We start from the raw sequence: 15151 nt of genomic DNA, 5'->3' as shown, positions 1-15151 counted from the left end.
GGCAATGTCGCCGCTTCCTGTGCCGGCGAGTTTGAGGTTATCTGAAGTCGCGGATGCATACTAAGGATGGTCAGCCGTCAGATCCCTCACGTTTTTTTTACTTGACGCCTTCGATCACGTCTCGGTGAGCAAAACTCTTCGGGCGCATTATCGGATGTACCTTCAAGATAAGCCACGTGGTCTCGGATTTGTCAGAGCGCACGTCTTCGTATGCTTGCGCGATTTCAGGATCGCTGAGGATATCGGCTGCAGAAGGCATGATTGGGGAAAGCTTTTGCTATCGCTGGATATGGGAGGGCGATAGCAGGGGTGGGACGACTCGGAAGGGGAGTTTTGAGGAAGTTGGGATGGGGATTCAGGGTTCAGCGATGCCGCCGCACTAGCCCCAACTAGTGCGGGGCTAGGCCGTCCAAGGAGCCGCGGAGGGCCAATGGGAATGGGGAGAGTGTGGGTCTGGAATCTCGAGTTCTGGCGGCCGCGATACCTCCTTTCTGCTCACATCTTCTGTCCATTGCGCACGTATGGCGGGTCTGATCTGGATCATTGTTGAGACAGGACCGCATTTTACTTTTGGGTGATTTCACGATGTACTCTGTCAACACTTCTACCGCTTTGCGAGACGAGTGTGCTCAACAAACAAAAAAGCGTGGAAGCAGATGCTGCTCGCTCCCGTGCTACCCGCAGTCTTGCTAATGCGCCTCACAGTTTTCATTCACCGTAAATATCAGAGGAGGTATTGAACTAAAGAATTTGTAATTTGATACAACTAATGCTCTTATCTATGAGCTATCTACACCTGACCCTACAGACCAACTCTATTGTCCAGACCTGGGGCCTTCGGTCTCGAGAGTGGCACCGGGGAAGTTTATGCCATAGTCGAACATGCTCCTGCCCGCCGGCACGCCCTGGCATCCGCCGCCTAGATCCTTAAGCGGCTGCAGCGCCGGCCCAAGACGACTGTCAACAGCCGCCAGAGCAGCAGTCAGAGCAGCACCTCCTAGAAGCTTGCTCAAGAAAGACGGGGTATCCGCCTGCACAGCCTGCGCGATGAAGCAGCCCATCTTCTTGGGGTCGTTCAAGTCCTCTGCGAAGTTGATGAAGCCGCCAGTAATGTCACCCAGGTTGACGCCCGAGAAACTGTTGACGGCGCCCGTGTTGCCACCGACCTGGCAGTTCAACGGGTACGCGGCACATTGCTGTGCGGTCGAGACACCAATGTCTGCAAGCGTCCATGGGTCGAGCGGGTGGCGCTTGTACCAGTTGTCTGGGATACGCTCATAGCCGTACTTGTACGTCAACGCACCGCTGGCGTCACGCTTGTAGCTGAAGAAGTCCATGAATACATCTTGCGTCAGGAATCCGCGGGGAGCCTCAGCGCTGTGGTTCGCAAGCAAGTGGTACGCGAACATGTGTGCGCCAAAGGTGAATGCAACACCAGCGTACGCGGGACTGAAGTAGAATGGGTTGGTAGCGATACTGTGCTTTTTGCGGTTGTTGGAGTGCTCTGCGAGAACGCGGGGCGTGATCAGACCTCCTGCGCGCTGGTTGGAAAGGTCAAAGAGCTCTTGCATGTATTGCGGGTAGGAGCGGCAGTTGGAGTTCATCTCAGGTGCGAGCCAATCGCCACGGGTGATACTGGCATCGCCCTCACTTCTTAGATGGCCGTATGCGCAGATTCCTGTTTCGTTGCCAAGGAGGTCACCAACCAGTGGAGGAAGAGAGCTGGTCTTGTCTGAATGGGGACCGATGCTCCAGCGGCCGGAGATGGGGTCGCCGTTGAAGAAGGCCGTTGCGGTCTCGAGGAAGATGGTGGCTGTCTTGTCGAGGCCGAAAGCTTGCCAAAGACCGGTGTTGATGCTTGCTGCATCGACAACACCGTCGCGCTGGATGTAGCCGTGGTTTGCGGCGGCGTTGAGGCCGGCACAAGGACCGCGGATGTCTCCTTTGCCTGGGGCTCGCCACTCGTGCTCGCCAGATGTGTTGACGAGTTGGAGGGCAGGGTCGAATTGGTTGAAGAGAGCGTGGTTGGGTGTGCCTGGGTATTCTGGGAATTCGATAATTTGTGGCGTTGTTTGACGCTCTTGGATGCGCTTCTCAGCGACCATACGAGCTATCTCGGGGAAAGCTGAGACCAGCAGAGCTGGCCCGGTAAGGAGCACGAGGGACGTCTTCGCAAACATTGTGTAGTGCAGTGATGGAGGGTGAAGAGATGCTGACGATAGTGAGCAGATCTCGTCTATCTTATATTTCTTTGCATCCACGGCTGCAGACTAGCGTAAGTTCCCCACTGTGGAGTTAAGGGTCACTCCCAACGCTCCTCATAGCCGGTGTCTTTGGTCTCGAACGAATTCGAGTATCTTTTCATGGTTGATCCGCTAGTACATGGACTACTTTGTCAGTGTGCAGCCAACAGTCTCGGTGGCGACCATAATCCATTGTCTGGGGTAGTCGAACAACCGTCCCAAGACAGTAATCGCCCACGTCGATCTGCAAGGCTCACATGGCTGGGGTATAGTCGCCAAGACTGGAGCTACGAGCGGCAATGCGCTATTGAAGGACAACGGATGCCATTCCGTGATCAGCAGTATAGTCAGACCCTGAGTTGGCTGCGAAAGAAGTCCAGGAATGACAGAGTGCCCTTCGAGACCCTCTTGTTTGCCTAGTCATGCCGATGTAGCAGTGAAAAGGCCTTAGACAAGGAGGTGCTGGGAATTCGCAGTGTTCTCTTAAGAGGCGACTGGGGATAGATCCAAGTTAGAGTAGCACCACGGCGAGTCATGACTGTTGCGGGGAGTGTAAGTGAAGTTGCGAAGATCCTCTAGTAGTCTCCTACACAGCTTTCAATTTCTTTTGACGTGGATTACAGAAGTCTTCTTGACGCGAAATGGACTGGAGGATGTATCATCCGATGGGAAACAATTCAGTGTGCTACGTCGGGTAGTTCCCGCGCGGTGCAGCCCAGCAATGATGGATGTCATCCACGATACACCCCTAGCCAACTTCTTTTTTGTTATTACCGTCCGCTTGTCCGGAGCCTGGAGATGACTTTAGTTCTTTTTTTGATGAAAAAATATTCATTGTTGGCACGCCAAAAGTGGCACTTGGCGGACAGACCCCGTGGAACTCCGCAAACTGCCTGTCAAGATGTGAATAGACTCCAAGACGCAAGTCCGTTTGACCCACTGGCAACATGCGCTATAGACGGAAGGCACCGTGTGAATCTGATCAAGATGACGGAGCGGCGTGGCGTCCAGCGCAAGTGTAGAGATAAGCTCGACGAAATCGTTGTTTAGCGCGACGCTAGCGGAAACTACCCCGGGTCTCGTTCATTCCGTGGTTCAGATCGACCATCAAATTGCCCGGCTGGTGCTTGGGAAGATCCACGACTGGCACTTCTGACATACGAGAACCATGCTATTGGCTAATAGTCCCAGCAACAGCGCCCTGCGCCGGCGACCCTTACATGGCGTCGCCGTCTTCTCCAGATAATGAGTAATTAGTAATCTACCTAGGTAGTTTTCAGGGGAAAGTGTACCGGATAACCCTCAGTTGCCGAACAACTACCGAAGAAGATCTCACCAATCAGTAGTCTTGCTTACTGCTCACCAGTAGCCATGAGTTCATCAGTGAGCTGTCTTGCATCGACCACTCGATAACCAGTCCATTTGGGGAAGTTTGTCGCGTCGCAGTGCAGTCATTTTGGCATTCCCATACGACCGAGTTCCATAGGTAGAGGAGCATTTTTCTCAACCTCGTCTATCCATAGGACGACGAACGTGGCAACATCCGGCAAGAACACGAGGCTCAAACTATGCGATGAGAAGGTTCGTCCACACCCACAGTCTGGGCAATTTGATGCACGCAAGGCCTGCAAGTGCCGTCAGCCTCGCCACCATACAGGCCTCCTACTCTTGAAAGACTTAATCGTCACTACCCACGCATTCTCCACCAATCTCAAATACTACAAAGTGTAAACGGCACTAAGTCTTGGCAAGATGTTCGGTCCCTAATAACAGTCACTCAAAAAGACATCAGCACCAAGCGTTCGGCAGTGTATGCGGTCTATCGCCGTTGCCTGTACGTCCGTAAGACTCCCGAGGCTATGGAGCCATCCCCGCATATCTTCTCAGTACTACTACGGCAAGAACCTCGGGAACTTCGCCGAATCTTCTCCTATGTTTACAGGACACGGAAAGGCTTTTCGTGATGCGAGCCTTTGGGAAACGTCTTTGGGATTTACTCAGTGATATTAGTTGGCAGCTTCCTGGTCTTGATGTACTCAATTTAGTGGTGTCTGACGGGGAGATGGCTGACTAGCTAGGTGCTCATGTAGGTCCACCTGCATCAGTGATGAAGGCGGCTTGCTGCCCGTTCGTTGGGCAGCAAAGAACAAGCAGAAAGAGCGAGTGTGACACGATCGGTGTAGACTCTCATCCTTTGATGCGCCACTTGCAACTACTCTCGCTTGTTGAATGTGCTGGTCTTAGAACGCAGGCACCACGCGACTGAGTAAGACGGTAAACAATCGCAATGCAAGTGTATTTCCCACACACTATTGTTCACATTATGTAGCAGTATACTGCTGCTTGAAACTACACAAACATGTTCACGTCCTGGCCTTCGTTTAACTTCATAGGTCACACGGCTTTAGGATAATTACGGTCTGGGCCGCTCAGTGCAGCATGCAAAGTCACTCTTAAGATGATTCAACATGTCTACATGTTGACATACGTGGTTCTAAATTAGCAAACGGACAGGAGGTTTGTGTAAGGTCTTGTGTTTGCTGTCCTCTGCGACCTTAAGATAAGATGACTCGTCACTGAGGAGATCGTGCCCGTCGCCCCACCACCATGGCAGACATGACGGTACGAAACACTGCGAACCTAATCGCCAATATCAATAATGGTATCATGGTAGGCCAGAACTTCGGAAATATCAACCACGAGTCCGGATGCCATACCGATGAGCAGCGATTCGACAAGTGTACCAAAGCGCTCTGGGTGACAGACCCTGATATCGACCGCGATTATGTCGTGAACACTAAGGGTAGCCCCGTTTCTGGCACATGCGACTGGATTTGGCAAGACCGCACTTTCTCGGATTGGTTGGATGGGTCATCATCCAGAACACTATGGATCGCAGGTGGACCTGGAAAAGGCAAAACAATGATTTCAGTTCATGTCACCGGCTTGCTCGAGAAACAATGCAATGATCGCAATCATGTCTTCGCTTACTTCTTCTGCGACCATCGGGATGCGAATCGCAATTCGGTATGTGCAATACTTCGTACCTTGATACATCAAATCATCGACCAAAAACGAGGTCTACACAGCAAGGTCTACCCCTACGTTCGGGAGGACCGAAGAGCTGAGGCTACGATGCAGTCGCGCGATGCCCTTTGGCGAATCGTTACCGAGCTACTGCACGAGCAGGGGCTTGAAGGTCTGGTGTATCTGATCGACGGGCTTGATGAGTGCGACGATGGAACAGCTCGTTGGTTGGCACAGAAGCTGTCCAAGCTCCATACCGATAGCTCCGACAAAGATATGAGAAACGTGAGGATTCTCGTTGCGAGTCGGAATATTACAAGCATGGACTTTGCGTCTAAGATCGACCTAGACACCATACAAGACCCAGGCTACAACGAGAGTATCACGAGATTCATCGATGCGCGAGTAGCTGGAATGGCAGATCAAGTGCCCGGTTGCACACGAGCGCTACAGGACCAAGTCAAACAAATCCTACAGTCACGCTCGGGCAACTCGTTCCTTTGGATTGGTTGCGTAATGGACGAATTGTCAGTCAAAGAGACGCCTACAGAGATCGAGAGTTCGTTGGCCGAGTTCCCTACCGGACTTGTCCCTCTCTATAACCGACTTTTTCACCAAGTACATCCAAATCCGCAATATCGCTCGGAATGTATCAGATTGCTGCACTGGGTGGCACAAGCGATGAGACCCATGAACCTAGCGGAGCTAGCAGCGGTGTTGGAAATCCGTGGGTCAGAAACCATATCAGTGGAGCAGAGACTCAGTGATCGTATCACATGGTGTAGGTCTTTGCTCATCATCAGACATAACCCCGATCCTACTCACGCGCCTACGGTCGACCTGGTCCATTACTCGTTGAAGGAACATCTATTTGAGTCGAGCGTGGCGGATGACTCCGACATTCGGCCGTTTTTCTGTCAAGCAGATGCAGTACACCACCAAATTGCGCACACGTGCTTGGATTATCTCTACAATAATCTCTCGGATAAAAAGTACTGGTTCTGTGATGATGAAGATACAAATACGCGGCTTCCTCTATTATCATACGCCACGATCTATTGGCCAACCCATGTCAGGCTCATCAAAGCAGAGTCAGAAGGCCTGGCTATGGATCTGTTAGAAAGCAGAGTCGGCACTTTCTTCAAACAAGGTGGCATGGCATACGCCGGCTGGTGGTGGTCTTCCCGAGCGGCAATGTATCCTGTATTTCAATGGGAATTGCCTCCTCAGTTCGGTGATCCCGAAACGGGTCCTTCCCTCAAGGAGAGGCAGACCATCCACCCAACGCATCTTTCGGCAGCTCTAGGCGTGCTTCCGTGGATCGTTTACTTCTCTACCTTTCCCGATATACCGCGTTCCGATGTCATAAACCTCTTCTTGGATCCAATAGGGCAATCTTCACTGAATTACGCTGCCCTCGGAGGTCACGAAAACGTGGTCATTTGGTTGTGTGATCAGGGCGCAACCGTAGACGATAGATCAGTATTTGACGCTATCACTGGGCGTCATGTCAGCGTTCTGAAGTATCTTCTTGGTCGTGGGGGTAGTCCAAACATCAGACAATACAATCCTTCGACTGGACAATGCGAGAATGAAACGGCACTCTGGGATGCGTGCCGCCAAGGTCTCGAAGACATTGTGCAGGTACTACTCGACGCTGGCGCCGACCCAGATGAGCTCAGTCCGGCATCAGATTTGTCAGAGTACTTCGGAATCCCTACACCCGCCTTCGTCGCAGCCTGCTTCGGAGGCAGTAAGCATCTTGTAGAAATTTTGTTCTCCAGAACCAAAGCACTGCATCTCTACCTGGACTACGGCTTGTTAGCAGCGATTAGCGGCGGCCATGAAGATGTGATCCGATTTCTCCTACCAAAAATCAAGACGGTTGGTCACGAAAGCGAGAGAGAAAAGAAGTTCCTGTTTGTGGCTTCGTTTTATGGAGTATCTTTCTCTATTCTCGAGCTCTTACTGGATTTCTTCGGCTCGAATGTGGACTTGGTGGTTCGCTTTGACAAGTATGGTTCTTGGAGAATGACCGAATTTGCAGACCTTTTCAAGGACCACGAGACTATGCAGATGCTGCTGAAGAGAGGCGCAACACCGACGAATAGCATGCTTCTCACCGCTACCGAGACAGACGACGCAAGCCTTCTCGAACTCCTCCTGCAACGAGACGTTGATATGAGCATGTCTCTTCATGTTGCGGCCAAACACGGTTCCCTTCAGGCTGCGAGGTTGCTTGTCGCAAAAGGAGTAGCGATCAATGGTACTAATGGACAAAAGAAGACACCACTCATTATCGCGGCTGAGAACGGCTTTGCAGAGATCGTGGAGCTGCTTCTCAAAAACGGAGCCAGGCCTAAGACCAAGGATAAGGGGGGCAAGAATGCACGCATGAGAGCTGAAGCAGGAGGCCATGCAGATGTGGTTCAGGTCATCGATGACTGGGCTCTCAAGATGAAGAAGTAACACATCGGCCGTGTAGCTTTCGATCAAAACACCCCAAATGTATGTTCTGATATGATTCCCTTCTTCTAGGCGTATTAATTGAATGGGGAAACCATCTACCAACGGTGAACATGTGATGATGATACAGTTTGCTAGAACCATGTGATGGTCTGCGCTGAGATCTATAACTAGAAGCGTCACAACTTTGTCGTCCTGCGTTATCAATCGCTTTAGCACATCCCAAGATGGCAGAAGCAGCTGGGCTTACACTTGGTGCTCTTGGAATTGCTGCACTCTTCAACAACGCCCTTGAATGCTTTCAGTACGTTCGTGTAGCCAAAGATTTCGGCCAAGACTTCGAGACATACCGCATCAGGCTCCATCTATCCGAGATTCGGCTCTCTCATTGGGGCAGTGCCGTGGGTGTTACAGACACGGACGCTGAAATCCCTCTCCATTTCTCTCCGGACGAGCAAGAAGTTGCGCAACGGACGCTTGAGCATATCATCAAGCTGTTTCAGGTAACGGAGGAGAAGGCCAAAAATCTGGAGAGAAGATCATCAGAACCTGAACTCAGCGATCGCATGAGGAGGTTGTGTGATAAGATGAACAAGCTGGCTCTGGGGAGAACCAATAAAGCATCCCAGACGAAAGACGGTCTGTACGCGAAGACGAAATGGGCGCTGTTCTCTCGGCAAGGTTTCATCGACCTCGTTGGGTCGATTTCCAGTCTAGTCAACGATCTTATATCCGCTTTTCCAGATGGTATCAAGAAGAATAGGGAGCGATTGTGCAACGAAGACGTAGAGGAGATTGTTGCGAACGAACCGGAGCTCTCAACTCTGCTGAAGGACGCCTTGGGCGGGGATGACGAACAGATGCAAGGCGCATTGCAAAAGGCTATCGCTGCGACACATCAAAATACCACTACGTTCTCTGGTTCTGGTGAGAACAAAGGGCTGCAACTAGGTCAGAATTATGGTTCGATGACGAACACCTTTGGTAGATAAGGAGGGAAAGAACGATAGGACATGCGTCGTTTGTCAAATATTGCCATTTGAGCACAACTGGGTTGGTGTTGTCGTTGTGAAAGTCTCGAGCGCGTCAGGTGCGTTCGTTCCCGGCATGACGTCGCGTGGCATCGGAACTGAGCCCCACAACGTTCCGAGAAATTTTGGCTTTCACCAGTCATCACTCTAATGCCCACTCGCCATCCCCGCATACCAAATGTCAAATTCACGAAACACTCGCCCCATATCGCTCCAATACGACCTTTGGTGCAAGTCGCTGCATCAAAGCCCCACCGCGTCCCGATTACCACGCTGAGAAGACCGAATACCTTCTTCACGCCCGCCGCCTCCAAACTCTACGAGCCGATTACTGTGAACACCGCAACTAAACACGATACTATCGCAAAGATGCCTGAAACTAGCGTTCGGCGCGTGGACCCCCAGAAACTGGGGAAAATCACGTTCAAGAAGTCAGAGGACTTAATCGACGAATGGGACATAGAATACGACGATACAGAGGGCGAGGCTAATGCCGGAACACTGAAGCAAGCAGCGGAGGAGCTTGTGAATACGAACATCCCTGTAGCCTTTCCAACAGAGACCGTATACGGACTTGGTGCGGATGCGACAAGAAGCGCGGCGGTGAGGGAGATCTTCGCGAGCAAAGGACGACCAGCCGACAACCCTTTGATCGTCCATATACACTCTTTACCTCAGCTTCGAGCGCTGCTTTTGGGCAAACTAGACGTCGTAGGAGACGGGAAGGATGCTGGAAAGGACCCCATACCGGATATCTACCGGCCGGTGATTGAGCGCTTCTGGCCTGGACCGCTTACTATCATTCTACCGGCCCCTGAGAATTCGATCCTCGCACCAGAGGTGACAGCGGGTCTTCAGACTTTTGGCGCACGAATGCCGCGTTCTATCATCGCCTTGTCCTTGTTACGGCTATGCGGTCGCCCACTCGCCGCACCATCCGCAAATGCGTCCACACGACCTTCGCCCACCGCTGCGGAACACGTTTACGACGACTTGAACGGCAAGCTAAATCTGATAATCGATGGCGGGCCATGCGAAGTGGGAGTTGAAAGCACAGTCATAGACGGACTATCGAGCCCACCTGCGATACTGCGGCCGGGTGGCGTCACTGTGGAACAACTACGGCAATGTCTAGGATGGGAGAACGTAGTGGTCGGATACAAGGATAAGCAAGCGGAAGACTCGAGCAAACCGCGCGCCCCTGGAATGAAGTACAGACACTATAGTCCGAAGGCGTCGGTCCTTCTATTTGAGGCAGGCGCGAGCCAACCTACATCGGACGAGCTCAAGAGCAAGAGGCGCATTGGCATCATTCGGACCAAGGGTTGGGATAAAGTGTTGGGTTTGGGCGCCGAGAAGGTGAAGACATCGGATGCGAATGGACCAGGAATTTGCGCTTCACCGGACACGGCCGCTTCTTTAGACGCCAACGACTCGCCGTCGCGCCTTTCGAACCTTCTGCGATCTGTCATCCAGCACCAGATACCCCACGCCGACCACTACATTGTGAAGCCCGAGGCAGTCCAAGTTTGGGAGATCAACCTTGGTGCGAAGACCGAGGATGTTGCCAGAGGCCTATTCTCAGCACTAAGAGAGCTCGATAAGAAAGGCGTTGAGGTCATATATGTGGAGGGTATCGACGATAAGACAGGTGACGACATTGCCGCCGCGGTCATGAACCGACTTAGAAAAGCGGCAGAGATCAGGATATGAATGGAGGATGCACATGGCGCGCACTTCGACTGAACGAGAATACTTCCATTTACACAGCCTTCACGCTCGCCTGCTGATTGCTGGATGCCAATTTTCGATCATACAACACAAATTTGACACGTCGATGAACAACTCAGTGATGCATTTAGCGAGTGTGGATATCTGTTCGCGATAAAACGACACTCCGACACCTCTCCTTTGCGACATACATCGATCCTCTTACTATTTTGCAAGTATATTAGCGCCGCTATCATGTCCACTCGCAATACGTATCTCGGCCTTGTTGCACTATTAGCCAGCTGCACTCTAGGAGCTCCCAACGACGAGACCAGCAATCAAACATCTACGGCGACCGACCAGCTGCCCCCAACAGGCAGTTCTACTACGCATGTTAAGGTTACTGCAACGACCACGACCACAACCACTCCACCTTACATGCCACCTCATGAGACTGGTAACTATACCTCCGGGTTCGCCATCCCTCCACCACCAGGCTCAGTGACTGCACCGTCCGATGGACCTGACTACAGTAAACCCACTAGCACAGCCGTTACTCTGATATGCCCCCATCCGACTGAACCATGCATTATCGACGGTATTCCAATATGGCCTTCTGGTACCACTTCTCTCGTCTTACCGTCCTTTACATATGATCCTTTGCCGACCTCCATGGCTTCTGGTTCTCTTCCAAGCGCGGGCAGTACGATGATGACTGATACACTTGCTACGTCTGCCAGCCCAACCAGTCCGATGGGTAAAAGTACCACTTGCTCCCATACTATGTCGCATATTGTACCTGGCAATTCCAGCACCGATCTGCCTTGGACACCTGTATTACCTTGGATAACGCGCTGGGAAACCTTGAGCATATCGTCAGGAAGCCTCCCTACTTTCTCGGTATTGAGCAGCACCGCGTCTGAGATACCAGCGACACCATTGGCAATACCGGTTACCTCTGGGTCAGAGACTTCCGAATTCTACTGGCCCACAAGGAGCAGCTTGGATCCCAGTAGCTCAGCTACTTCGTCTATCACGAGCATCGGCGAGGAGTCAACGGCATCAATCGCCTCACCCAACGTAAGTGCTACTGCCACCGCCACTGCAGTTCCCTCTATATCTTCTGCCACATCAACTCACTCACGTTGCAAGGCAAAATCTACGCAGGCTTCCGATGCTAAAGCCCCTGTGGAGGCTCGAGACACAGGAACAAAGATGAGCGACATCAGCACTACCAATTCTTCCATCCTCACTCTGAAGACCAGGGACATCATCGACGCATCACTGTTCAGAGGTATGGATAACGCAACACCTCCTGCGGGACGAGACGAAGAGAGCAAGGCGACGAAAAGGCGGATAAATTACTGGACTCGGTTCTTCGCTGTTGCGGACCCTCTTGCACGTGTGATGGAACAATGCTTGGCATGTGATCAAGAGGGTGAGGTTACTTGCTTGCCTGGCGGAAAGTATACGTGGTGTACGGATGGGTGTGCTGTGACGTTGAAAATGGGCTGTGATATGGTATGCAAAGAGGGGATTATACGCAAAGAAGGGAATCATTGCGTACGATGAGGGTATCCGTAGATATAATGCTGTATTGTATTGTAACAACCATGTCCTTACTTCTTCGGAAGCAGCCAAAGTCTTGCACGTGTCTACATCCATACGTCCCTTCCACACGACTGCGTGAAAGTTTGCCACCCATCGTCAAGCTTCCAGGGTCTTCACGCCGACGTTTCACCACGACAACATCAACCCGAAAACCCCAAAGTCAACCGACTTATCAGTGTGCGCAATGAACTGTTGCCACCAGCGTTTCGGAACTCACTGGCTTTCGGCGAACCGCTGTTTGTCTTGAAACACCTTATTGTAGTGAACCACATGTTCGATTGCCATCTCGGAGGGACATGATGCGATCGGTCCCAGTCCTTGGAATTCCAAAGAGGCTAAGTTACCATACCGGTAAAGGTGCCTGACGATCGACACTGTACGTCACCTGCAGGGCAGTGCATCCTAGCCGACCAGCAACCTTGGATGATCTGGGACACGCAGTTTCACAACACTTCGGGGCTTACCACGGTGCATCTGGAGAGAGGCCCTGCATCACGGCTTGTCCATCTCGTAGGTTTGTGCCAAAGACCGTGTGCTCTGCGATCTACCGACGTCACGTGCGCACCTAGGCACTGTCAGAATCTGGACCGACGATTCCAGGCCACCCACGCACCACGCCCGGGTCGTTGCTTCCGATGCCGAACCGTGCCCACGATCCAGAACTGTCGGAGGGAGTGGAGATCATTACGTGTACTCGCGACATCGCGACGAGCTATAATATCGCAACCTCGTCGTTATTCCCAGCCCTAAGGTTTTCAGAACGACAAAGAATGGCAAACGTAGACACATGTCATACTAGGTGTCTGTTAAGGTTTTAAGTAGTAATGTTTAATATGTGTTCTATAAGAGAGCAAAGGCAGCTAAACTATAAGTACAAGTCCTGTAATACTATAGTTACTTATTTCTAGAAGTAGAAATTTTGCGCGCGCTACGCTTAACTTCTTTTTATTACTATAAATTTCTACTAATATTATTATATTTGCTATTTACTATAAATTAAATACCTTTTACCTTTTTAGCTTATTTTAGCTATAATAAGTTTAGTAACATAGTTATAGTTAAGAATAATCTTAGCTTATATTACTAATCTATATTAAGTATAATTTTCTAGTTAAGAGCGTAGTATAGCTAATACTAATTAAGTATTAAAGTAATTACTATTAAGCTAGTGCTTATATACGCTATAAGAGACACTATTTTATATTTCTTAAGTAATATTACTTTATTTATAGAGAAAGAAATAATAGCGCTTAAGACGCTCTTTTAATATACTATTAAAGCTCTTAATACTAAAGCTATAACTATTATTATTAGTTAATAACTATAGTTGCTAAATATTAATAATAGTTTAAGCTACTAAGATTACTAACTACTTAACTTATAAGCTAAAGAAGTAGTAAGATAGATAGAAAAATTTATAAATAAATAGTTAGAATATATAGAGAAAGATTTAGTAGATTATGCTATAGAGACTAAATAAATTAATTAGTGTATCTTAATGCCTAATACCTCTAAAATAATACTAGACACTGGGGGACACATGTTATACCTAGTTGTTGGGAGATGAAGTTTGACACACCGGGCGCAGAGCGCATGCGTTAGGCTGTGCAAGCCCAGCAGCGCTTATGCAGGAACCTCCTTCCTATCGATAGGCTATATCGATAGCGCAGGGCTGGTTGACAGTCGAGTCGCCTCGACTCGTATTGGATGCGTGTTAGTGTGCCAGCGAATGAGGTGCCTCACCGTGGAGAATCAGTTCTCTTGTTGCTGGCACAAAATCGGGGAGGCAGATCTCGAGCGCAATGTCTTCAGGCGCATACGATGGGAGTTCTCGTTGTGATGGTGTGACGTCGGTGGAAGCGTCACAGCTGCGTTATCTGTTCATCGGCAGACAGAAGAAAACAAAGACGTTCGGAGCCCGATAGAGGGCGGGATATGTCGGTAATTATGACAAGGACCAGCCTGGCGGAGCGCTTTCGCGTGCGTACCACGTTGTCGTTGTGGTTTGACGTGGGTGTAAGGTCACCGTTGATGCGACACGACACCTTGTCCATGAACATCGGGAATAATCTTATCGTGACTTGTAATTCTGTCGACGCCCCATAACGCTGGGAACATAACAATGGATAACACTGGTGTGCTAAGCTGAGCTGAAGTGCGTGAGCAAGGGAGCCGGCTGAGTACGAGGTCGCGCGCGGAGGGCCTGCCGTGCCACATCGGTTGGTATTTTTGCATCGGACCGCCTCAGTGTTGACTCGTCGATACGAGAAAGCCTCGTCAGCATCGCATACGCCCTCTCGGCTTACCTCCAGTCCTCAGCCCCTTTGGGTTGCGAGCCCGAACACGGTAACGCTCAACAAACAGGACGATGGTCGCCGGGATGAGGGCCTCGTCATCGCTCGATAGAACTGGTCAGACTCCCGCAGAGGCGATCACACTTTCGGAAATGAGAGCGTCTGCGTCTAGAATACTCGATCAACCCGCGCGGTCTTTGCGCTCGGCCCCACCCCTTACGATGCCGCGAGTACCAAGACTTGTGAAGGATCTGTGGTCCTGTCGCTATGTGGGACCAACGCACACCACACAGCGAACGTTGATAACATTCACGTGGGCGACATGTCTGACAGGATGACTTTCACGTCTATCGATAGAGCAGCTTGCAGACGCAAAAAGCAGATCTGACACCGAAACCGACGCAAACGGTATACGGCCCCTGCTGGCATGCGTCGGTGAGCGGGTGTACCTGAATGTGGCGGCTACGTGAAACGCACGGCGCCATGCGGTAGCTAATCAAGACGGACCACGACCTTAGCGGCTCAGGCCTCTTCTGAGCTGTGAATGGCCAAGTAGGTTATTTCCACCTGAACCCCTGGCTTACCCGCTTGCGCAGAGCCTGAAGGTGTGAAAGGTTCTAGCCAGGCGCATGTGCGAAAGGATCGAGCGCCCGGATTCCCCGCGAAAAATATATCAAGTTGAAAATCACCCGCCCTCCCCGTTCTTTTTGTCACATCCTGATCCTCAGACTCACACCAAACACGGTCGTTGCCTGTCCACTCCTTTGAG

General features: G+C 50.9%; 4 protein-coding genes across 4 annotated transcripts; 3 read left to right on the top strand and 1 right to left on the bottom strand.

The window, feature by feature from the left end:
* Positions 1 to 815: 815 nt before the first annotated feature.
* J4E84_009717 (uncharacterized protein) lies at positions 816 to 2180 on the bottom strand (the record flags this gene model as incomplete). The annotated part of the gene is made up of 1 exon (XM_049392278.1): positions 816 to 2180. The coding sequence occupies one exon, from the start codon at positions 2178 to 2180 to the stop codon at positions 816 to 818; it is 1365 nt and encodes a 454-aa protein (XP_049240040.1).
* A 2670-nt stretch (positions 2181 to 4850) lies between these two features.
* On the top strand, positions 4851 to 7739 carry J4E84_009716 (uncharacterized protein; the record flags this gene model as incomplete). The annotated part of the gene is made up of 1 exon (XM_049392277.1): positions 4851 to 7739. One exon carries the CDS (start codon positions 4851 to 4853, stop codon positions 7737 to 7739), a length of 2889 nt encoding a protein of 962 aa, XP_049240039.1.
* A 224-nt stretch (positions 7740 to 7963) lies between these two features.
* J4E84_009715 (uncharacterized protein) lies at positions 7964 to 8728 on the top strand (the record flags this gene model as incomplete). The annotated part of the gene is made up of 1 exon (XM_049392276.1): positions 7964 to 8728. The coding sequence occupies one exon, from the start codon at positions 7964 to 7966 to the stop codon at positions 8726 to 8728; it is 765 nt and encodes a 254-aa protein (XP_049240038.1).
* A 189-nt stretch (positions 8729 to 8917) lies between these two features.
* Positions 8918 to 10480, top strand: J4E84_009714 (uncharacterized protein; the record flags this gene model as incomplete). The annotated part of the gene is made up of 1 exon (XM_049392275.1): positions 8918 to 10480. The coding sequence occupies one exon, from the start codon at positions 8918 to 8920 to the stop codon at positions 10478 to 10480; it is 1563 nt and encodes a 520-aa protein (XP_049240037.1).
* Positions 10481 to 15151: the final 4671 nt, after the last annotated feature.

The sequence above is a fragment of the Alternaria hordeiaustralica genome, assembly GCF_023758085.1.
Source record: "Alternaria hordeiaustralica strain BMP 2776 chromosome Unknown scaffold_31, whole genome shotgun sequence".
Classification (NCBI taxonomy): Eukaryota; Fungi; Ascomycota; class Dothideomycetes; order Pleosporales; family Pleosporaceae; genus Alternaria; species Alternaria hordeiaustralica.
Note: the sequence above shows the minus strand (reverse complement) of the source record. Positions and strands in the feature narration are given on the sequence as shown.